Raw genomic sequence first — 24,222 nt, 5'->3', positions numbered from 1 at the left:
CTTAATTTTTATTGTTTATTTAGCTTATAAACGTGGGGAAATGGGATTAAGACTCAAGATTTGTATAATAAACGTTAAGTTCTAAGAAATTTTACTTAAATTATGAGTTGAATATCAATTCAAACGGTTAGAAATGTAAGCGTTATTTGTAAATTAGGCATTAAAATCTTGGTATTTAAATTTCATAGAGCACTTCCAGTGATTTGTAATTGAGACTCATATTTGATATTTGTGAGTGTTAGATGGATGTTTATAAATTACTTTGTGCAAAACTATTAAAATTTAATTATTATTACTAAATTATTCTTTTGAGGTTTGAATCTAAATGTCATTTCTCCTTTAAACATCCAGAGGAAAAAAAAAGAAGAAAAGAAATATGCTTTTTTGTCCTTCAAAGCTTTGCCAAACTGTTTCCTTGACTTGCATATAAAGTAGCAGGTACCTGTATGGCACATGGTATATGGGCATAAAAAAAAGTTCGATGTAATGCCTTTATTAGGTGTTTGAATTAACTTTTTTTAAAAGTAATAGAGATAGGTGTATAAGAGGAGTTTTGTCTCAAGTTATGTGAAAGCATTTTTTTTAAGTAATTGTAAGGATTGTCAAACTTTCCCAATATGTTTCAATCACTACTACAAAAAAAAGCTTTTAACGGCAATTAAAATGAGTTTTTCACGGCGGTTTTAGAGGTGAAGTGAATTCCATCGATGTTGTTGAGTGAAATAAATACTGTGGTTTCGATCTTTCTCAACAAAATCATCACGTAGTAAATCAACAAAACCTAAAGTGATTTTTCTTTCCCCTTCAAGTTTACCTACTACGGTACCAGTGTGAATATGATCTCCACTAGACAAATATAACGCTTCAGCTAGTACATGTAAGTGCATACCATGATTCTTCTGTCTATCGATAACTGCATGCATTGTGTGGATATGAAGAAGTAGACCATTATCCCGGCAATAATGAGCCAAGCTAGTATTTGCAATGAATCTCCCTGTTAAGTAGTCATGTATTAGGATAGAAACGCCCCAATTCTCAGGCAAACACAGCTCTTTTGATCATTTCTTCGCTTGTACCTGTAGTAGCATTCAAGTAATGCCTTTTGATTTCATCTGTTTCAACCGGTGTTTTGAAAATTGTTTCAGTATAAAATAAGAAATGGTCTCTCTAACACATAAATGGTCGGGAATTCACATTCTCATCATCTTTGGTAAAATCAAGTCTACCACGGATTTGAAATTAAGTCATTGTAGTATATGTATATCCCAATCACTCGAACATAGATAACATAGGAAAAAAAGACAAAGAAAATCAGGAAGATAATTAAATAATTAAATTAAAGTTCTTTCCTTATATCTTCCGCGGTACATGAATAATTTAGTTTACAACTTTTTATTATATTTTCTCAGGTAGCATTGTACTTCTAGCTTATTGTTAGTTGTTTCCTGCTGTTTGACATCTAGAGCTGAGTTCCCTTCGGCGAATGCCATATTTGACGGGTTTGGGGGCGGAGATTTAACCATGTCTAGATTACGAAGTCTATGCAATATTAATATCTTTCAATTGAGAAGATCCATTGACCTGGGACGAAGAGAAAGAAAGGTCTATTTGTTTTGCATAGTTATTTAGTCAAACTAATGATTTGTTATTGGAGCATTTAGTAACAACCATTTCATCCTGGCATACATATTTTTGATTTTTCAATTTTAATTCTTCATAACATATTGATACTTATTTATGTAGGTTTATTTTGAATGGCTAGAAAATATTTCAAATGTATATTTTTTTATCATATAATATAAATTATGTGAGTTTGGGACATTATATAAATTATTTAAATTTAAAATTGAATTTTTTTAAAATTTTTTTGTTGCAAACATTCATAACTTATTTGAACGATTGTATATTTATTTAAAGAATTAATCAAATTTTCAATTAATTTTTTATGTTTATATTAACTAAATTATTTAATTTTCTGCTCCAACATGATAACAACATTAGACAAGACATTTGTAAAAATAAAAAAGTAAACTTTTAAAGTGAAGGAAAAAATCTTAAACTCTTCAAAATACTTTTAACCAAAATTTAAGAATTTAGAATTATGAAGGGTAAGTTAGTAGATAAAAAGTATTTCAGCACAAGTTTTAATTAAAAAAAACATCTTTTTAGAATATTTGTGATGAAATTAATTATTTCGATTTAAGTGTATATTTTCAAAATGAAAAAAAAATCCGTATAATAAAAATAAAATATAAGGGATGTTAGAGTATTTTATTTTAAAACTTTTGCTCCCTTCCCTTCCCTCCATTTCATTCATAACAAACGGTTGTCAAAATTTTAATAACACATGAAACTTGGTGGAGAGATGCGACATTAACATAAAAATAATCTTATAATTATTTTTTTATTGTTTTATCATTTACAATTTTTATATTAAAAGCCCTATATCCACCATCCAAACTGAATTTTGATAGTCTTATTTCATAACAAGAGCACGGAATGAATACGCAAGCCTTCATGCTCATCATCTCCAAATTGCTTTTCTTGTCTTTCTATACCTTAAGCACGAAGGATAGCCCCCACTGCCATAATTCTAGAATTTAATATTTTTTTTTAATGAAAAAGAGAATTCCACCACTGCCATTAATTATTCATATTTTATTTATTGGCCATTCTCCCAAGGCCAAATCAAAACTTGCATATTCATCATTTTCATTCGCCCAAAAAGAAAAATCTTTATGTTCAAATAGCTTTCCATGTTTTTAAGGCCTGTTTGGTTCAAAGAAAATCTTGTGATAGAAATAAAAAACAAGATTTTTCACTGGCGACGGATGTTTCTTTCAAAGAAATGGTGGGAAATGAATTTCTGACAGCGGCTGATTTTTCTTTAAATATGTGAAAATAGGATCCCACCAAAAGTGGCCGGGGGAACTAAGTTTAATCGCCCAGGTGAAATGCCTATCAACCCATTTGCCCTAAAAAGTTGAGCTGGAGTTCACGAAATCTGAAGATAGATTAGTGCGTGGAGAAGTTTGGGGAAAAGGAAGACTTTTCTACAACCTGATTCGAACGCAAGGATTAAGTGGATATTTAGATAGAAACTAAACTATAGTTTTAAAAGTGTTTTTACGATTTACGAAGTAAATATGTGGAGAAATTCGTCTTGTTTTACAGAAAAGTACTTTTGAGAAGTACTTTTTAAGGTTACCAAACACCTCTTAAGAATTTGTTTAGTCAGTATCAGCAGCCGTATTTGTTTACGAAGCTCTCGTAATTGTAAATGCATGAAACATCACATAACCCAGTGTACATAGTCTGAATATATATAGGCCAGGTTCTTGATTTGCATGAGGAGCAATTAAATGAGTTCTGATATGTCATTTACTGTGGAATGTAAATACTATGCTTGTGGTTGAAATATTGTTTTTTCTAAAAGATTCATTTAAAAAAATGACGAAAAAAAGATATAAAGTTTATGCCTTGATAATAAATTCTGGGAAGGTTGGAATAAATTCAAAGTGCAAAGTGATTGCTATTTGCTATAGTTAACTGCTTTGTTTCCTAAATTAAAAACAGGGGCAAACAAAGTGTATTAGGAGGAAAGAATGAAAACAAGAAAAATTGTTTTTAACCTTTGATTATTCTTGTGATTGTAAATTTAAAAATTCAAATTTTTTTCCAATGTGTCTTAATTTATTAACATGTAGATTCAAAAAGCTTTTCAATGATATGTTATTTGCCCATTTTAAATTTAAATTGAAAAAGTTATGTTCAGTAAGGGAATAAACAAATTTGAATTTGGTAGAGTGACTTTGAATATGATAGACATTTTGCTGCAATTTTATCAGAAATTTGAATATATTTGAACAAATTTAAATGTGGTGCAAGACAGTTTAAATTTTACTGAACAAATTCAAATTAGCTGCCAAAAAAAAAATCAAATTTGCTATATCAAATTCTATTTTGGTTGCTCATTTTCTTGTTATATTAAAACTTAAATTTCATATGACATTATTTTAAAAATAAAAATATTTTTTTTTAAAAAATAAGTCTTGTTGCATTGGAAATTAGGCTTAACGAGTTTTTCAATATTATGTCATTTGCTTATTAATTTTTGTTTAAAATATAGTATACAAATTTTCTCTACAATAAAAATTTTAATTGATAAAAATATAAACAAGAAATTGAAAAAAATTACAATTCTCAAGAAACAAAATCAAGTATAATTTTTATGTAATATTTATATTTCCTTTTTATATTCAAATTGAGTTTTCTTTAATCATTTAATATATATAATGATTTTTATATTTATATTAAATATTCATATTTATTTATTCAAACATTAAATTATTGCATTTTTGAATAATATTATTATTGTGTAAGTTAAAATGGCATTTTTTATTTATATCATTATAAAAAATATTTTTATTTAACAATATGATATTCTTTTGTTAATGGTAATATGATAAAATAAATCAATTTTCCTACCTCTCTTTATCCAATTAAACATGAATTTTTTATTGAATCTATTTTTAATTTCATTGTGAACCAAATATTCACTTTGTTGGAAATTTTTCATTTTCCTTCTTTCAATTTTTTTCTCTTTATTTTTATCCTTTGAACCCAGCCAAACGACCCTTAGAATATTAAAAAGAACCCCATTGGATGCCTTAAACACGAAGGATAATCCCACTAGCAGCACAGTCGTTTGTTCCTAGCAACTCTTTCTTTAGCGTTCGTTTCCACTTTCCCGGCTGCTTTTTTTTTTTTTTTTTTGGTCAAAGTATCCCGGCTACTTTACTTCTCTTAAAGCTAGTTAAGAAAGCTTACTTTCTCTACTGGTTCCTGGCGAAAATGGCATAAAAGTAATGAAACCCGCCATTGCTACTTGATATCCTCCTTTTATTTTCTTAAAGAATCAACCTCGTCCTTCCAGTAGCAGTCGCCGTTCACAGTTCGAATCAAGAATCAAGTTTCAATCTCCGTCGCCAACCTCCATTCTCCACCCTACGACCTCCGTTCACCGGCCGCTGTTCGAATCTAACATCCCCTGACCCAGTCCAAGAACCCTAGCAGAGCGCCCCCATCGCCATCTCCCCTTCTGTCCTTATGAGTCGCCACTCGCCATTGTGATTCGTGAGTCCTAGTTCGTCAGCAGCAAGTCTCTCCTCTCCTCGTCGAACAACCTGACACACTTTGTCGGCATCTTCAATCTTGAGGTGTTCAAGTTTTCTTCCTTCAGACTTTCAGTGTTCGACTTTTTTTCTTACTGGTGCTCGTGCTCGGTGCTTTTCTACTGTTTTATTTACATGTTATGTTTCTCTTTTGAGTATATTTTAAGAGAAATATTCTCGGCTCTGTCGTTCTGTGTTTGCCTTGAAGGATCGTTCTCATTCTGATAGTAGATGTTACTATTTGAAACTTAAATTACTTTGGTTCTTCAAGTGTTGAAACTTAAATTGCTTTAGTTCTGACGGATATAATTTATCCATTCGAGGATGCCATTTGTTATTTTGGTTTGAACTGGATAGGTTGACTAGGAGTATTATTGAAGTGCAATCCGTTGAATGATGCCCCTTTATGATGATTTGCATATCTTTTAGTCTCAATTCTATGAATGACATGGTTACGTTTCTCAAATTTTTTTCACAAACTGATTAGAACGCATCAATGGATTATGTTATCATTGATCGACTTTTTTAGCTGACTATTGCAAGTTGTTTTGTCTAGAATATGTGGCTTTTTTAACTATATCTTCTCCTAAAAAACCATTTATAAGTCACTTTATTATTGTAATTTGAATATTATATATTTTTCACTTAAATATTTAGATTGAGTTGTGGTAATTTTGGATTGATTGATTTATTTATATTTGACAATTTCAAAAAATTTAGGTTCCTTATCACAAGCCACAGGCTAAGCCAACAGACTTCAAAAATATAAAGAAGTGGTACCACAACTCCTCCAAGGGCCAAGCTAGGAGGAGGATGCATCTCAAAATCAATCAAGGGCCTGATTAGTAAGAAATAAAATTAGACAGAAAAAGAAAAAAAGAAAAGGACCATTTTCTTCGTACTCATTCATACACAGACAGACTTGTCTATTTCTCTTTGCTGTTTTGACCATGCCAATGTCTGGGCCATTCATAACGTGCAACATTGCTCCTTCCTTTTTCCTCACCTACACTCTAACTCTCTCTTCCACCCCCTCATTTAATCACTACTTTGTGTGTGTGTGTTTTTTTTTTTTAAATTTTTTTGGTATTAAATCATGCAAGAGTAGGCACTAACTAAAAACATGGTCCTCCATATGCATTTACGTAAGCAAAATTTGTTAGTGGGCTCATTAATTTAGGCCAACAGGCTTCAACATAGGCCTAGCCTATTAAGTGTGAAGCTTAACTTAGCCTATTAAGGGTGAAAGCTTGGCCTAGCCTAACCTGTTTCCATCACTATTCACTAGACCAAAAAAAAGAGAAAAATGTGTTTTGGAAAAATTAATCTCTAAGGCCCTATAATTTTATCTAATTTTTATTCTGATTTTTGTAATTTTTTTATCAGGTCTTCTAGTTTTACCTAAATTTTATTTAGACCTCATAGTTCCGCTTAAATTTTCATTAGGTTTCTATATGTGATTCATTAAAAGATAAGGAAAAAAAAAATCATATTTTAGTCTTTATGGGTTTAACTCGGTTATAACTTATGTCTTGAATTTTAACTTAACACAATTTAATCATTATAATTTTAATTTGATTGTAACTTGATTTTTGAATTTTGATTCGATGTAATTCTGTCTTTATAGTTTAACTATTTAAAAATTAATACTTTCATTTTAAAAAATAAAGTTGTATTTTTTTCATGAAACTTAAAGACTAAAATTTTAAATGGTTAAAATTGTATAAGTTAAAGTGAGTTAAAAGTTAGAAATCGAATAACAACTAAATTAAAACTAAGTTGCACTGAATTAAAATTTAAAAAAGGATTTGACTCAAAAGTATAAGAATTAAAAAATTAAATTTTTCAAGAAAAAATGTTTGAACTCAATGAAAAATCAAATAAAACTCACTACTTGCTAGTCTCTACTTCCATTTCCTTACGCGTCTCTCTCTTCCTTCTCCAACCTCAAATGCCTTCCCTTTTCTTCGCCTTCGCAGCTCTACTTGCTTGTCCTATGCTATACCTGCTGCTTCCACCGCTGCATGTCATTCTGCTATGGTGACCATGCTTCAGTTTTTTTAAGATACCATAATGTGTTGTTACTAAAATTTTAAATAGTGCTTTTCTTCCTCCTCCTCCTCCTCCTCCTCCTCCTCCTGTAAAGCGTGAACAAAAGTGGAGTTCTCTTGAAAATGCTTTTCATCGCGAGAAGAAGAATTGCCTTTTGTGCTTTATATATCTTTGGAATCCAAACCCCTGAAGGAAGGAGTAGTCTAGCTCCATGTCAGACATTTCTAATCTGGAACAGTATTTATTTATTTCCTGGCTGAATCGATAGATTGACGTGAGTTTCTCTTGGAGTCTCTCTAAATTGATTTGTAATAGCCATGTTTTTACCCTATTTTATTCTTAGCTGTAGAGTTGGACCCGAAAATACCCTGTATTTCGCGCTTTCTTTTTTTTTTTTTTCCTTTTTTTTTTTCTGAATCTTTGGTTTATGTCATGCATAAATACCAGATTCTGAATTTGGCATATGAATCTTATTTTGTTAACGCCAGGAAAACTGGGAAAATTTATTACGGAGGAAGTTATCTTAGTTAATGTGTATAGTGTAGTACGTAGGTGAACGAAAATCTTTTACCTTAGGTCATTTGCTTCCTAATGGTTCATTCTGATATTTATTCTTTTGTAGGCAAGATCTTCTATTTGGCTTTTGAGTCGGCCGGGATTGTGAAGATTATTGGATTACTAGACTCCTGCATGAAGCCAAGAAACTGAACTTTTGGTGTCATCATAGTCACCGTGTTAGCATGGTTGAATATCTGATATCCATTCAGGGAATTCTTTCACTCATTGCGTGCACTTGATTTTGAAGTTAATGTGAATGAATTCTGATCATTGATAACTAGAAAAGGGAATGCATCTAATGCAATGAAAACTGTGAAACTATTTATAATTCGTTGTCAGTATAGACATGGTTAGAAAATAGGAGAAGATCAAGCTTCTTTCTAGTATATTTCCCTGGATGTACTGTTTCTGGTGGCCTCAACTGATTTCTGGCATACAGGTTCTCTTTAGCATCTGTTATCTGTTGCAGTGGAAGTGTAATCACTGGTTGCCCATCTAAGAAATGGGGTGTGTTTGGTCAAATATGGACGAGGAAGGGAAGATTCGTAACTGTAAGGAGAGGAAGAATTTAATGAAACAATTGGTGCACATTAGAGGTTTTTTTTCTGATTCCCAGTGGGCCTATTTGAAAGCTTTGAAGAACATTGGTGTAACCCTCAGGCAATTCATAGATTCTGACTCGCTGGAGCTTGAAAATTCTCTTGATGACACTAGGCCTGCCTCTCCATCCCTCCCCCTGCCTTCATCTCCTCCACCGCAACCACCACCGCCTCCTCCTCCTCTTAGTCCTGATAAGAATTCTTCTGTGCAGCTAAATCAGCATAGTTTGAGCTCGTCATTGGAAGGCTACATTTTTGGGTCATCTTCACCCTATCATAAAGTATCTGAAATAGAAGAACTAGAAACTGAGGAAAACTGGGCAGAAACCAACACGGAATTTGAGGATGAAGATTCTGAAGCACAAGCTGTTGCAAGTGGTGTAAATCCACTTAAGAAACAACCGTGGAAAGAACAGGGAGAATCTATAAATTTGTCCATGGTAGTTGGTGTAGGGAAGAACTCACTGGAGGATATTATTAAAGAGTTAGATGATTGGTTCCTAAAAGCATCTGAAGGTAGGAAGGAAATAACTCTTCTAATGGATACCAGTAAAGGAAATATTCTTCTGCACCAGAATTCTGGACGTCAAAAGAGTAAGGCTACATGCACTATCATTTTGGCTTCTTTTTTTAACTTCAAAATTTCTGCTGTCTTTGTTTTCGCCTTTTTACGTAACTTGGGATGTACTGCACTTTACGTTTTGCCTCTAGGTACGTAAACTTTTGGATATTCAGGTGGTGGTCATCTAGACATCATTATTTTTTCATTATAATTTTTCATAAGCCTTATAATGTTTGTTTTGACACTCGAATGAACCCCCCGGGGCGCGAGTAGCCCTCATCGCAGGCAAAACATGTTTCTGTCTTATGATTATTACTGAATTCTTCCACACCCTCTATTTTGCTGTCTGATCAGAATTCTGTATCTGCTAAACTTTGCATGAAGCAAAGTTTGGTCATAAAGCTTGGCATATTTATTTGTTGAGGTGGTAGGATCTTGTTGGATCTATTTACAATCAACAATCAGATTTAGTTATTGTGAACTGACCATCCACTTTTCTTGTGCCCAATTTCTGTGTTGCTTTGATGTTTGTCACTTTCTTTCTGTATCTGTAGAATTCATTGGACAGTTTTCTGAGTGGATTGAATTACCGTTACTATTCCTAATTCCCACGTATCAATCTCAGTTAATCAACTTGTAGAAAGTGAATATATTTGTGTTAATCACCTCTTGGTTATTTTCTAATTTTGTAAATGTTAAATTGTTCTCATCAGCGCCTTCTTCATCATCTATGTCATTAAGATTACAGGATCTCTTTTATGTGCTGATGAATCGATTTTAGCTATAAATAATGTTACCATTTTGTCAGATTGTATTAGGTAATATAATAATCAGTAGAATTAAGCAGAAAAATGGATAATGGCTCACTCATGCAAATTTGTTAACTATGAGTAAAAGGATGATGATAGGAAGTAGTTGTAAAGACTGAAAGCTGACACATTAAATTCAGATGGAAAGTTTAGGTAAAAAGGTAAAACTTTTCTTCTCACTCCTTTGGAAAAAAACTTTTCTTTACGTAAACTGACATCTTTTACTCGTGTGAGTTCCTCTGAAATTTACTTAGGTTGTTTTTTTTTTCCCAGCAAAAAAAAGTGATTCTGCAAAGGTCTTCAGTGTGCTTTCTTGGAATAGGCATACCAAGTCATGCCAGAATATCAGGGAGACTGCTGAATCATCCGGTCCTAATGGAACTTGCAAGCCAGGGGCTCATTGCGCCACGCTTAAAAAATTATATGCCGTTGAGAAGAGACTTAATAAGTTATTAAAGGTAAGTGAACAAGTTTGCATGTCCTTCATCTTCCTTGAAAAGACGTGAAGCAAAGTCTTGTATTCCATCAATCTGGTTCAAATTTGGCATTATGGGTAAGAAATTACACAGCGTCAAAAATTTATGTGTGACCCAACTCTTAAGGGATGATAAGCCTATTAACTATTCAAAAGCAAGTTCCTAAAAATTAAGCGGGTGTGTTATGTTTAGGAGTTTATTGTTATCTAGGAATCTTGTAGTTAGCACTTATCTTGATCTCTAGGAGCTTATCTTGTGTTAATCCGTGTTCTAAGAGTACCATAAAGAAAGGAAAGGTGTAGAAGACTGGAGTTTGTTTTTTCTGTAGCACCTAAACTCTCTCCATCACTAATTTCAAAATGGTATCAAAGTTTAGGAATCACCCATAAATCCAAACCCTAGCTTTCATGAATTAAAAAAAAAAGCCCTAAACAAAATAAAGATACACTTGGAAGCAAAGTCAACTGATTTGACTTATGCTTTTTTGTGAATTTTACTATGGTTACTACAGTATCTTGGCTTTAGTATCTTTGCATTGGTTTTGTTTTGTTTTTTTTTTTTTTTTTTTTTTTTTTTGGTTTTTTGGGTGAAGTCAACTGATAATCAAGGTAGTAGTAAAGCCCATCATATTCTTCAGCATTGCCAATCGTCATCCTTGTCAGCAGGTCCTGTAGAATACAATAAGTAGGAAAGAAATGAGCACTACAGTTGGCTTTTCTAGTCAATTTGCTCACTGATAGTAAACTGCGTGCTAGTTTCAGAACATGTAAAATGCAATTTAGAGCCAACGAGTCCAAGACTTGGAAACTTCCTTTACCTGCCGTAGGTGAGAGTCCAATTGGCAATTCAGATCTTCTTATTTCCAGCACATGGACTCTAGGTATTGAATAGTTGGTACTTGGTACTTATTCGTCATGTGGTCTATTGCACCTGAGTCAACAATCCTCTAAGACTTTAAGTGGGACACTTGTAAAGCATGTGGTTAATTACCTTTATATGCCATTGTGGCTGTAGGAACTTTTTTCTGTTGGTGCTAGTCAGAAATTTGCATGGCTATCAATAATTCCTGAATTTAGTCCAGTTGGTTTTTGTGCCCTTCACCTACTTTTTCAGTGTTCTGTTTTGCTGTGGCATTATATGCATGAGGCTTGCCCTTTTCTGGTTCTGGTCAGCTAGTTTGCCATTTAACTCACAACGTCCCAGCATGTGTCCTTTGAATGCCCTGACAATTTAAAGTGTTTGCATCATTTATTCTCTTTTTGTCCTCTAGAGTTTGACTCAAAACTATGAGAATCAGAATTGTGGGACAACACGGTTGAGGCTTCTGTATTTCTATTAGATTCTTTCTTCAACATCACTTTCTCACTTCTGATGGTTGGCAGTGGTACTCTGCTCAGAATTCTGCCTCGAACATCATCAATATTATTTAATCCTTCAAGGGATTCAATATGCATTCCTTTTTCAACCTTTTGTTTGTAGTTCCACTCCTCTTCACTATTCAGATCAAATTCTTGCCAAAGAGCCACCATTTCAAGCCAATAATATGTCTCATCCCTGTTTCCCTATTTCATTTTCCATAATTTGGTTTTTATTTCAAAAAGCTAAGATATATGCTCACTATAAGGGTAAGATTGTCTGTCAGAAAGCTTTCTACATATCTCAGGCGATAAAAAAGAACATAAATGATCATTTAACTGTAGGAATCATGGAATTAATGAGCCATGAAGAGACCACGGAGTTGTCAATCTCCCACTATCATGTAGCAGCCTGGTTTGATGATTCTGGGCATCTAATCTGATAGAACTAGGTATTATTGCTGATAAATTAGGAAAAAAAGTCAATAAAATCCTCTTTACTAAGGGAAAATTGAGAGGGCAGCCAATCACTAGGCATTGTACTCCTTAATTACAGCAGTAGGAGTTTAATTAACAGTAGCTAAAGATAGTAAATCATTCCCTTGACTTTTGAGAGGCCAGGGCTCTCTCCCTTGCCACACTCAATGGTTGTCTGTGTCACCTAGGGCTCAAAGCCCTAGATATCAGAGTCCCTTGCCCCATTTTTCTCTTTTTCCAGGTTGGGGGTCACCTGCAATAATAAGCCTTATGTCCATTTTACCTTTAGTAGCATTCCTGAGCCTATTTCTTTGATAAACTTGGCCCAATCTGATACCATGTGAGCAAATGGGCTGAAATGCTCATTATTATTTCACCAGAGGAATACAAGGATATATAGAGGGACCCTAAGATAAAAATTGCAAAGAAAAAAGAGGGGGTTAAGGTGTAAGTTTTCTTCGAAAGTTTTCACTCAAGAGTGTTAAGCATCCTGAAGTCCCCCCCCTTTTTGTGCAAATTTGTCCCGAAAGTTTTAAATCGTATCAATTTTGTCCGTTACCATTAAAAATGTTAATAATCAATGTTACTATTTTAACAGTCAATGTTAGTTTTTTAATAGTAGGGTAAAATTGTTACAATGGGACAAATTTGCACCCAAAAAACTTGTGTGTGCCCAGTACTCTTGAGTGAAAACTTGACAAATTTGCACCTTAGCCAGAAAAAAAAAAAACCAGAGAATAAAGCTAATAAATCCCAATAATTTCTGATTCACCAGTATCAAAGAATAAGTACACATAACTATTTACAATATTTACAGATCTGCTCACAACATTTTTAACAAAGCAAGCCATCCATCTTCATAGGTGAGGGTAGGAATCTCTGTCCCCCTCCCCCCCCCCCCCCCCCAAAAAAAAAAAAATTGGGGGGTAGCACTGGGGGGTGCAAGGGGTGCGGGGGAGCAAACATGAGTATTTTAGAGGTTCCTATTTGTCATTTGTCCCAACCATCTCTAAGGGACTTCCCCCCTTTTCTCTGAGGGGATGTTTTAGGTGCTAGAATTCTATATGAGTTTTTAGTGCTTCGTAACAAAAGGTAAAACATACATATAGTGTTAATTAATTTGCTATGCATGATGTGTTTATATTGGCATAAGTTGCAATATTTAAGTTGTGATTATAGAATTGTCTTTATCATATTATTTCCTCCATTTTTGTGAGGGATTAGTTTCTTTGATCCAATGCTTTGTCATTATATGTTCTATGATAAGTTAGTTTGAGCATGCTTCTTTCCCCAGTTTCTCGAATAACATGCTTGTCTCATTGCTTAAACATTATATATTGTAGGAGGAACAAATTGGGAAATTGGAGTATGAGAAGAAATCCTCTTTACTGCAAAAAAAGTTGGAGGAGAACCCTGACTGGGTTGAGAGTGAAAAAACTCGATTAAGTGTTGAGAATTTAGAATCAAATCTATTACGACTGCAGCAATCAATCAGCGAAGCAGCTTCTTCAATATTGGAAATCATGGATAAGGAGCTGTATCCTCAGCTAGTTGAATTGACTTCAGGGTAGTGTCCTCTGGCAATGGCTTTTTCAGAGTTACTCCAGTTTGAATCATGCATTAACATTCATCCTGATTTTAAGACAATCTAGTTATCCTTGTGGAGGTATTTGCAGGAAAAAAGATCGTGAAGAAACAGTACACCCAAAAAAAAAAAAAATCATGAAAAAGCAATTGTTGATTTGGTGTAGATAAATGTTATCAAAACCCTATAACTGATTGGTATGACAAAATTGATATGATTAAATTGCAAATAAATTCCTTTCATAAAAGGAAAAAAATAGAGGGATCTAGAAGTGAAGAAATAAATACCTTCGTGAAGTTCCATATTGATTTGCAAACCCTTAGTTATGTCAATCAATACTTGTAAGAATGATAGGAGAAAATTAAGAGGAATTCGGTTTACCTTTAAAGGATATTTTATATATTTCTCTTGCACAAGGGCGAAAACTTTTATTTAAATATCATTTGTGATTTGAGGGGCAAATGAAGAATTCACTTGGATGGTGTGTCATCTGTATCTCAATCTTGTCCCGGAGTTTTGATTTAAGCTCGTGATTGTTTTGCAGGTTGACTCAAATGTGGAGGACAATGCATGAATATCATCAAGCCCAAATTATCATCTCGCAGCGGTTGAGTTACCTCGGTGATAATCAAAATACATTACTAAATTCTGATTATCATCACCAGGCCACACTTCAATTCGAGACTGAGGTCAGCTATTGGTATAATAGCTTTTGTAACCTGGTAAAATCTCAGGGGGAATACGTAAGGATTCTGTATGAATGGATTCAACGTACTGATTACCTCATGGATGACCATAAACGGAGTGGTTGCGCCTCAATGATTCATAGCATTAGTGAACAGTGGATGCATGGACTTGCCAAAGTACCTGATAAGGTACTTTTGCCCAAACTTTTTTTTTGTTAAAACTTTCTATTTCTTTGTCTTGATTATTCCAGAGTTAAATAGATGATTTTTTTTTTTTTCTGGATCTACTTCCTTTTCATGTTTTAATTTGGAAACTGAAAAACTATAAAATGTTCTTTTCCAAATCATATCACCTTAACTGTTTGTTTCTCTCTGCAATATTATCCCTCCCATTTTTGTATTTGGCTACCAGCATTACTGGCCCTCATGAGGCCAGTTTCTTTTCCAGATCTACTTCCTTTTCATGTTTTAATTTCGAAACTGAAAAACTATCAAATGTTCTTTTCCAAATCATATCACCTTAACTGTTTGTTTCTCTCTGCAATATTAGCCCTCCCATTTTTGTATTTGGCTACCAGCATTACTGGACCTCATGAGGCCAGTTTCATTCACTCCTGGTTTTGGAGTTATGGCAGTGCATGAAGCTACATAACAATAGCTGAAAATTTTGGAGTGAACTTTATAATGAAGGGTAAATGTACTGTGAGAGATGACCACAAGGTTATGTGCATCATGTGGAAGTAATTAATTATTGCCTAATTGAAAATTAGTAAGTTAAGAATATTGTAAAACTCATTCATGTTAAAAAAAAAACAGAAAAAAAAATCATGACACGTCTATGATTCTTTTTGTGTGAATATCCTTGATTCTTGGTCTATGAAATGACAGTAATCACCTGGTGCATTTTTTTTGCGTGTGTGGATTTAGTCCTTGACTTCTTGTGAGTAGTAGGATCTATAAATTTTCTTGTGCTTTGATGTGGTTGCAGGAGACCTCTGAATCAATAAAAAGCCTTCTATCATCTATTAGTAGCATAATTGCCCAGCAAGCCGCAGAAAACAGACTGCAAAAAAGGGTCAAAAAATTGGAGAGAAAGCTGAACAAGGAACAGATCTCGCTAGAAGAGATGAATGACAAACTTGAGTGGAACGATGATGGTGGAGATACACCTGCAAGCCCTAGTAATCCTTCAGCAATTAAACGTGCCAAAATTGAAGCTTTTTTATCAGTTAAACGTGGCAACATTGAAGCCTTAAGGAAGCAAAAGGAAAATGAGGAGGAAAATCTTTTGAAAGCTAAGCAGTTGACCAAAGTGATGACTCTAAACAGCCTCAGATCGAGCCTTCCTCATTTGTTCCAGTCACTCGCATCATTTGCCAGTGCTTATAGTCAAGCAGTTGATGTTGTCAATAGCCAAGCTAACCCAGCAGAGTGTAATGACACCACATCTGAAAACTAGCACAATTTCCTTTTGCTTTGATGCTTGGAAAAGAGGCAAGCAGTGTTTCTTGATACAAATTCTGGGGTTTTTATACTATTGTTATATGGTAAATCAAATTTTTTTTTTTTTTGGGGTGGGGGGGGGGTTTCCCAAATTAACCATTCAAAGTATTTGTACCATATGCCAAGTTTTCTTTAAAATTAAAAAGAAAACGTCAATTTTTTTTTTGGGAAAAATAAAGTTTATCCGAAGTCCAAACGATCCAAAAATCAGGCAATTGCCCAAATTACCATTTTTCTTCTTCCGTCTTTTATTCTCCCAGACCAAGTGATTATAAAATAAATCAAAGAAAAAGCATTTAAAATGATGCAATTGTTTTATCAATTTGACAATTTCTTTTTTTATTACGAAAAAATGACAATTGCGTTTTTACCAAGTTATTCTTGAGAATCAGGCTAAAAATAAAATAGGAGTTGTAACTTAAAATTCAATAATTGCGAATGCTACAGATATGGTTAATCTTATATTCTTATATGATTATTTGAGATTTATTATCCAAGTTGAAGTTTTATTTCCTTATACTCAAAATTTAACAGCAATATTCTCAATTTTAATTTCTAGAAAAAAGAGTTGCTTATTTCTTGCAACAAATCACATTATAAATAAATAAAAGGAGGGGATCACAAAAAATAATTATCTAAATTTGTTATCTCCAAGTCGCGTTTTTATGCGCAATCAAGTATTATCATGCTATTATGCCATAGATTATACAACAAAAACAATGAACTTCCTGAATTACATTCTGAACCGTTATCAATTGGATGAGTCGTTATTGCTGCACTAATCATACACTGAGGTTCAGATATGCTTATACCAACACCGCTGGTAGTTCAAAACATAGAATTGAAGCCGAAAAGATGAACAAAAAAGAAAACTGAAAAAGGTCAGGGTCTTGGAACCCAACTCAAATGCTGTCATCACTGTGGCCATCTAAACCTTCCATGAGTCTTCTCTTTACAGACTTGATTCTGTAACACCATACCTCGAAAGCCTCGCTCAAGTCAAGATGCTTAACCTCCTCATCCTCGACCCAATCGGCAAGAATGTCTGCCTGATCATTTGACGGCAAGGTCAGCACCAACGACACGACTGACCCCTCAATGTTCTGGCACACGTCTTCACCCATCTTGTATGGAAAACCTATCTCCTCAGTGGCCTTTTGAGTCTAGTATAGGCTTCATCTTCCGGACATAGGAAGCCAGGTCTTCAGCAACTGAACCCTGCATATAGTTGGAACAATCACACTACCCTAACCCACAGCTTCAAGGACCTTCCCAGTTACTTCTATCATCTTTGCTTCTAGGCCCCACATGATCACATTTTTTATTCCGAGGAGAATGAGAGAAACATGCACTTACAATCTGGAGAAGCCAGCCTCTTTTAAAGATAAATACAAATGGGGAGTTTGAAGCAGAGATCCTCCTCTGCATCCTAGATAATCTTCACTGGTAGTCTCGCCATCTTGTTGAAAGGCTAAAAAGCCAAGGCACTATGGTAACTGTTCATGCTTCAAGCAACAAAATATTCAGAGCTTCAAATAACTGTTACACTGAAAATTATACAAGAGGCTAAAATTAAGTATGGTACACAGCTAGAATTTCCAAAACAAGAAAACCCAACAAGTCAATGTAACAAGTAAGAAGCAACAAAATATTTTTACATCAACAGTGACTAACATATAGAAAACATATTTTATCAAAATCACTTTTTTTGCAAAATTTATTCTACTCAAAAGCTATTCTCTAAAATCTTTTTTATCACTTTTTCCCAAAAGTTATTCTCTAAAAGCTAATCCTAAGACCCTCTAAGCATCCAATCAAAATCATAATGCATGCAATGGAAGTGCGGACCCATTGCGAAATTGAAATAAAAAACAACCAAGTCAAGATGACCCTCAAATTTTAACTTATCAAGTTAGTACCATAAGTATGCTTCAGTATGACTCTGGCAACTAAGCTAAATATTACGAGGTTACTTGGTTTTTGTTATTAGGTTATCCAACGTTGAGCTCTAAGACATATGCGCCTCTCAAATTTTCATTGCAAACTTGATAGTAAACATTTGAAAACAAGACAAAAACCCAAGATTCATCTTTCTGTTTATCCAGAGCAATGAATTGGAATATCTTGACACTTGTTGAAGTATCCAGAACTAAAACCTGAAGAGAGTTCTATTAAAGGACCAACTAGCATACACAGTTCTAAAAGAGCAATGTCAGGACGTCAGTTCTATTACTCTGCGAAAAGTCCAGTAAAACTCCCTTCCAGTACACCCTGGAAGTCAAAGCACTTCCATAGCATCGTCATTCGAGGCTTCACTATCCATCCTATTACAGTTTCCTTTTTGGAAAAATTAACTCTAAATGCGCTTGAAAACTAACTAATAGATCTAAAAAAAAACTTTTGGCGCACAACCAGAAGAAATCGTTATAAATCCTTTTAATAAAACAATATAATAGTAACTAGGTGAAACTGAAACATTGAATACTAAAAATGATAATATTTCAAGATGCACAGGGAAGTCTTGTTAGGCGGACCATTGACCCGGCCAGAACTATTAATTTTTTAACTGGCAATTAATTCTATGAGACTTCACATAGCCAATAAACAAATCACCTTCTTTCCAACGGGGAAAAAAAAGAATGAAAAAACAGTCTATCAGGCTTCCAGCAAAAACAAAAGAACTTCAGGCATACAGCAGACTTCTTCAATCAGAATAGAATATAAATGATAAACTCTTAAACCTAGATCCAATCTCCATAAAATCAAAACAAAGTATAATAATTGAGGCAGAGAAATGATTGAAAAACATGCATTTAATTCACCAGAAACTAAATATTTTCCTTAAAACAGTATAGGATTTGCAAGATCCAGCTAGAAGAGACAAAGCTCAACCCACCTAGCCTTTCTTCCAGAACTAAAACCAAGATCAAGCATGGAAAATTATGTTTATTGATATTTTCATTAACTTCACCCAGAGAACGAAGATACTAGCAGGCTAGCAGCCCTCCTCCCTCAGGTAATAATGGCGATGGCCTTCATTTCCTCTCCCTTGCGGTTCTGCGCCGCGCCTACAACAAAATGACGTCAGTTTACCAACCAGAGACATGCAAAAACAGAATTTTAAAATGTCTAGATGCATGTCTCTTATTGGATCATATTTTGGATGCTTAAGCTCTACATATGAATGGTGTCATTGACCTCGTCTTCTCGGTATAATTAGAAGTGTTAGGTACTGGTTTGGTTGGCTTTGTAGTAAATTTTTCTTAACGTGCACATTTCTACAAGAGCCCTTTTTGGGAACTTACTTTCCCACACTTCCATTTTGAGCAAGAATTACATCAATTACTCCTTTTAACAAGTTGATTTTAAGATTGCTCGTAGAAGGCCCAAGTTTGCAAAGAGTTTCATTGCATGTGGAGATTTCGCTTTTTGTTCTATAAATTGTTTTTTTTTGTTGGTTTTTCCTCTGTTACGCGGTGTTGCTCGACCGAGGGAAGGAAGGGGAGGGGAGGAAATGGGAGGGTAGCTATAGAGGGAGGGTAGAGAAGGAAAAGGGAGGAAAGGGGTTTTAATGATCCTTTGTTGGAATTAATTGAAGGAGAGGAAAGAAGGAGAAATTTTAATGATACCTTAATTTTTTAATAAAAAATTGATTATTTTAATCTTATAAAATTTAAATGGATTTTCTCAATTTTTTTATTTTATCAAGATATAAATATATATAATACAATTCAACAATTTTGACTTGTAAGACACCGTCACACACATATAAGATATTAAGAAAATAAGTTGTGAGTAATGTGTTTCAATCAGAGAAGAGGCATTGAAGGTGAAAAAGAAAATATTACATAAAACAATAAAATTAGAAGAGACAAAAGGCCTAACAACACTCACTAACTTTGGAGACATTTATCTCGACGGCCTTTTGTTGTTGTTCAAGAGAACTCTCTTGCGAAGAAGTATTTATGTCTGATTAGGAGTTAACAAATTAAAAGGATATAGGAGAGATAAAATTTGAAGTTTTAAAATTAGCCTAACTAAAATCCTTTAGTACCTCATATACCTGAAATACTAGTTTCTTAATTATAGGAGTATTTGTCTCCGCTAATAACTGAAATTTCATGTAAATTCAATAAAAATACTTCGCCTCTCATATTGCAATAAAATTTCATTTCCGCCTCCTATAAAATTTATTTATTGCTATGTATTTTAAAGAATATAATTTTTCCTGTATAAGAATTCTATTGACTCTTCATCTTTTTTTTTTCCCTTGCTTACTCTTAACTTTTTCATCCAAATAGTTCAGAATTTATTTTCAAAGCACGGTTTTGGCCTTGGCTTCCATTATTACGTACGTGTTTTCGTCAAGAATTTTATTAGTCACTAATAGTTGATTCATTAAGATTTAAATTTAAAATACACATTATTAAGTGTATTTTTCAAAATAGATAGACGTTTTGTTTTATAGTGGATTTCAATATAAGAATGGCATCAAATGCCAATACTTTTTTGGTATAAAAAAAGAAAACCATACCATAAATTAAATAAATTTGAGGTTAGCATAATCCTATATAATGTTGACATATAACATTGTTAATTACTGTGAGATAATTATCTCTTGAACAAGTTATTTTGCCACCAATATTTATTCAACACCCTAGAAGAACTTTAAAAGCCCAATATTGCAGAGAAAATTAAGTGAAGCACTCCAGACTCAGTATGGAAAGGTGTCTATAACTTCCTCACCAGGACCTACCCCCCAATCTAGAGTAGCTAGATGGGGAAGTAAGATTAAGCCTTTTCAGCCTTGTCCACATACCACCATTTGTGTGACTTAAGAAATCAAAATTTTCACTTTGTCACCCTCTATACTTGTCTCTTTAAGAGGATTCTGTATATCAGAAATAGAATTTGATCACGATTCACTAAGGTGTGTTTAGTGATGACTTTTTGAGTTTTCTTAGATATGATATTCAAAGACGAGAATTCTAACATGGCTCGTTGATGAGTGAGAATGAGTGGCTCTACCTAGACTGGAGTTTTGGGTATCAGACGATGTTAGGTTGGCTTGTTTTAGCTAACACTCCCGGAGTGGTATCAGAGCCTTCAAGTTAGATAGAAATGAGATATCATTTGTAATATTATTTTGATCTTAAATAATTGTTATTTCTTGGTATGTTCAAATTAGTTGGAAGTGCTTTATAATAAAGATAAGATGAAGTGTTAAATTTTACCAGTTAGGCAAACCCATACCTCAGTTAGTGAAATAATCCTTCACACTATTTTCTCACATAGGACTACTCCCATTGCAACAAATTATACTAGAATTTTTTTATTTTAAATTTAAGAATCATTCTATAAATGAATTAGAATTAGAATTAAAGCGAAACTTTCTCATCATCCCTTAGATGAGTATGAATCATATTCCCTACATCAATTGATAAGAACTCACCATATTTTAGAATAGAAAATAGAAAATATATAAATAACGCACATTATTGGACATTCATTTATATAATGATATCTATTGATTTTCTCAATCCCATCAACTTTAAGGTACCGCTTATAACATGCTCACCTAGTCTATAAGTAGAAGAAGAAGGATTTTCTTGATTCCATTTACAAGTCATTTAATTAAATTTAGTGTGAATACTCTTTTGTTCTTCATTTATTATATTATAAATAATTATTATTTTTAATCGTGTATATATTAAATAAGAGTAAAGTTAAAAAATTATTATATTTCATGGAGAATTAATACAGTTTAAAAAGTTTTTTGATTTGTGTGAAACATGTTGAAATTGTTTTATAGATAGAACAAGAGAAGTAAATCTTATTCAATGAATAAGAACTCCTTATACTTTGAAATATAAAATAAATAAACATGAAACATTTACCAGTCTTAATTTGCCACAAATAAATATTTACATTCACATTCATTTAATAGTTATTGATCCATTAATAATTACTATTAATAATTAATAATTGATAGAAAAACAAAGCGTATTATAGGGCAGTGCCAGCAAATTTGAACCCGTGCATGTTCTCTCTTAGATGTGCCAAGCAAACATTTCTCCGCAATCCAATTCCATCATCCGGGGTGATAATTTGGTTAAAAAATGGGGTAATAGTTCTCTGATTGATTTTACAAAATGATTCACAGTCTCTTTGTTTTCCAAAATATTGATAAGGGTGCAAGTCTATACATTCATATAGCTTTTTGAATTATTTTACAAAGTGATTTGCAGTCATTTCGTTTTTCAAAACATTGAAAAGGGTGTAAGTAATTAAATAATTGTTTGAGCTATTTCTTAAAATGATTTGCAATCTCTTCATGTTTCAAAATAGGCTTTTTTAAGATCATTTTTAAATTTCGAGGATTAAAGTTAAATGATGATGAGTCCTCTTTATGCATCAAGATGAATTTTTAAATTTTGAAAACAATTTATGAACATGGTGATTAACTATTGGGTCCCTTGGAAATTCAAATACAATAATACTGAGAGAAACGTTTATAATCCTAGCAAACTCAACAACAGATGTGCAATTTTATAATCCACAGTCAATGCATGATATTTTGAGATCATCGGCATCGGACGTGATTCTGAAATAATATAGAAATACATTATTTCAATTCTGATTTTATAACCAAAGTAATCTAAAAGGGAGAAACTCAATAATAAAAATTCAGTTATATTAGATGAAGTAAGTTGTCGCAATACATTTCCAATCACAAAAGGCATTGAATGACAAAGGAGCCTTATTATGGACAACAGACGGTAACTAAAAAAAAAAAAATTGATCTAAAATCAAGAAAAGATGATGTGGATGCCCCTTTAGAATCTTTCTTGTGACAAACATGCTTCCACCTGATATTCATCGTGAACAGATTAATGCGTGGTGATATTACAAAAGCTCCCAAAAAAATGGCGTAACCAGTATTAAAAAGAAAATACATAGACATGTATAACTAGTGGAAAATAAATTTATACCATTGACCCACTCCATTTTAACCTGCTATAGCACAACACAATTCGGTCTACGTAGGCAGTGAAATAAATTCCCAGCTAAAAAAAAAAAGAAATAATATGATTATTTACTTTGTAAGCGCAAAGATTCATGCTAAAAAAAAAGATATAAGAAAATAGTATGACAGAACAAATTAATATAATGCACATCTATGCTAGAAGCTCTGAATTATTGCGGCGCACTTGAGATCAAGTATCCTAGAAAATCCATTGTTCATATTTGAACCCACCATAATAGACAGTTACAAAAAGAAATGACTATGACAAATCAATAGGATGAAATATCAGAAGGTATCGGGGAACAAATTCATTAATAATAAAAATGGCAGGTCCTTATGATCCGTCATCAATTATTAATAAATAGAATAACGATCATATTGATTCTAATTTACCCACGAAGCCACACTAAAATAAAGGGACACAGGCAACCGTACTTGCAGAACCGCCATCCAAGCACTCATCAGTCTAACGCTCATAATGAAAACAAGGCACAATTCACAAGTTGGGAAGTGGAGACAGTATACTGAAGCAATATTTTTTTTTTGAAAAAAATCTCCTTAAGACAACTATTGAAATTGCAGCAACCAATCGTCGAGGGAATATATATGGCATAAATTTGGGGCCTTCAGCATGAGCAAAAGAATGAATAAATTTAGCCCTTCTTTACTTCCAAGTAAATGCAAGGAGAACTGTGAACAAATGAGTCGTCTCTTTCATTGCTGCCTCTACTAGAAAGAACCAAACAAAGCTCAAAATCAACTTGTGACGGGACACAAATAGTAGACGGAGGAAATCTAATAAGTCAAACATACCTATCCCTGCCTTGGTTGAAAAGGGATCGCGCACGACGCTGTGGAGGATTTCTCAGACACTGGGCAACCAAGCCATCAGTTGAAGAAAGGCTCCAAATCAAATGCGTCTATGACTTTCCGGGTGATAAAAGGGTTGCATCAAAGACAATCGACCGTTGCTTTTCCTAATAGTACATGCATGGAGAATTGTGAGGAAGTCAATCCACAAGAATGGTAGCCCCCGAGGAAGGGCCTTTTCGGTCTTACGTGTCATCCCTACCATACATTAATGATGCCCGAATCGCAATGCCAGAACCAATGGGTGGATGAATTGAAGGGCAAGGCGAGCGGCAACACGGGTGCCTCCCTTCGCATCCATGAGGGCCAACAGGTGCAAGCCAAAAAAAGATTATTTTTTTGGCCTGAAAGTTATATTGATTGATTGATTGATTGCATGTTTAAGCATAAGCTATTAGAAATAGCTTTTGCAATTGGAAAATCATGATAGAAGTTCATTCAACAACTAAGATATCTCCCATCTACCTTTATTAATAATAATCATTAAAT

At 33.5% G+C, this 24,222-nt stretch overlaps 1 protein-coding gene and 1 pseudogene across 7 annotated transcripts; one reads left to right on the top strand and one right to left on the bottom strand.

Annotated features, from left to right (window-relative positions):
• The first annotated feature begins 4,804 nt into the window (after window positions 1-4,804).
• Window positions 4,805-15,885, top strand: LOC114758308 (nitrate regulatory gene2 protein). 7 transcript variants are annotated; one of them, XM_028947351.1, is made up of 7 exons: window positions 4,805-5,219; window positions 7,849-8,742; window positions 8,779-8,977; window positions 10,028-10,212; window positions 13,406-13,629; window positions 14,192-14,522; window positions 15,322-15,885. In XM_028947351.1, the coding sequence occupies exons 2-7, from the start codon at window positions 8,287-8,289 to the stop codon at window positions 15,790-15,792; spliced, it is 1,866 nt and encodes a 621-aa protein (XP_028803184.1). In that variant the 5' UTR covers window positions 4,805-5,219; window positions 7,849-8,286; the 3' UTR covers window positions 15,793-15,885. The 7 variants fall into 7 exon arrangements, with proteins under 7 accessions (XP_028803184.1, XP_028803178.1, XP_028803183.1 ...); XM_028947345.1 differs by adding an exon at window positions 7,715-7,770 and having other exon boundaries at window positions 7,849-8,977; XM_028947346.1 differs by lacking the exon at window positions 4,805-5,219 and adding exons at window positions 5,910-6,019; window positions 7,715-7,770 and having other exon boundaries at window positions 7,849-8,977.
• Window positions 15,886-16,706: 821 nt separating this feature from the next.
• Window positions 16,707-23,325, bottom strand: LOC114758310 (BTB/POZ domain-containing protein At3g05675-like; annotated as a pseudogene).
• Window positions 23,326-24,222: the final 897 nt, after the last annotated feature.

The sequence above is a fragment of the Neltuma alba genome, unplaced genomic scaffold (assembly GCF_004799145.2).
Source record: "Neltuma alba isolate B1F8T4 unplaced genomic scaffold, ASM479914v2 tig00010685_pilon, whole genome shotgun sequence".
Taxonomy (NCBI): Eukaryota; Viridiplantae; Streptophyta; class Magnoliopsida; order Fabales; family Fabaceae; genus Neltuma; species Neltuma alba.
Note: the sequence above shows the minus strand (reverse complement) of the source record. Positions and strands in the feature narration are given on the sequence as shown.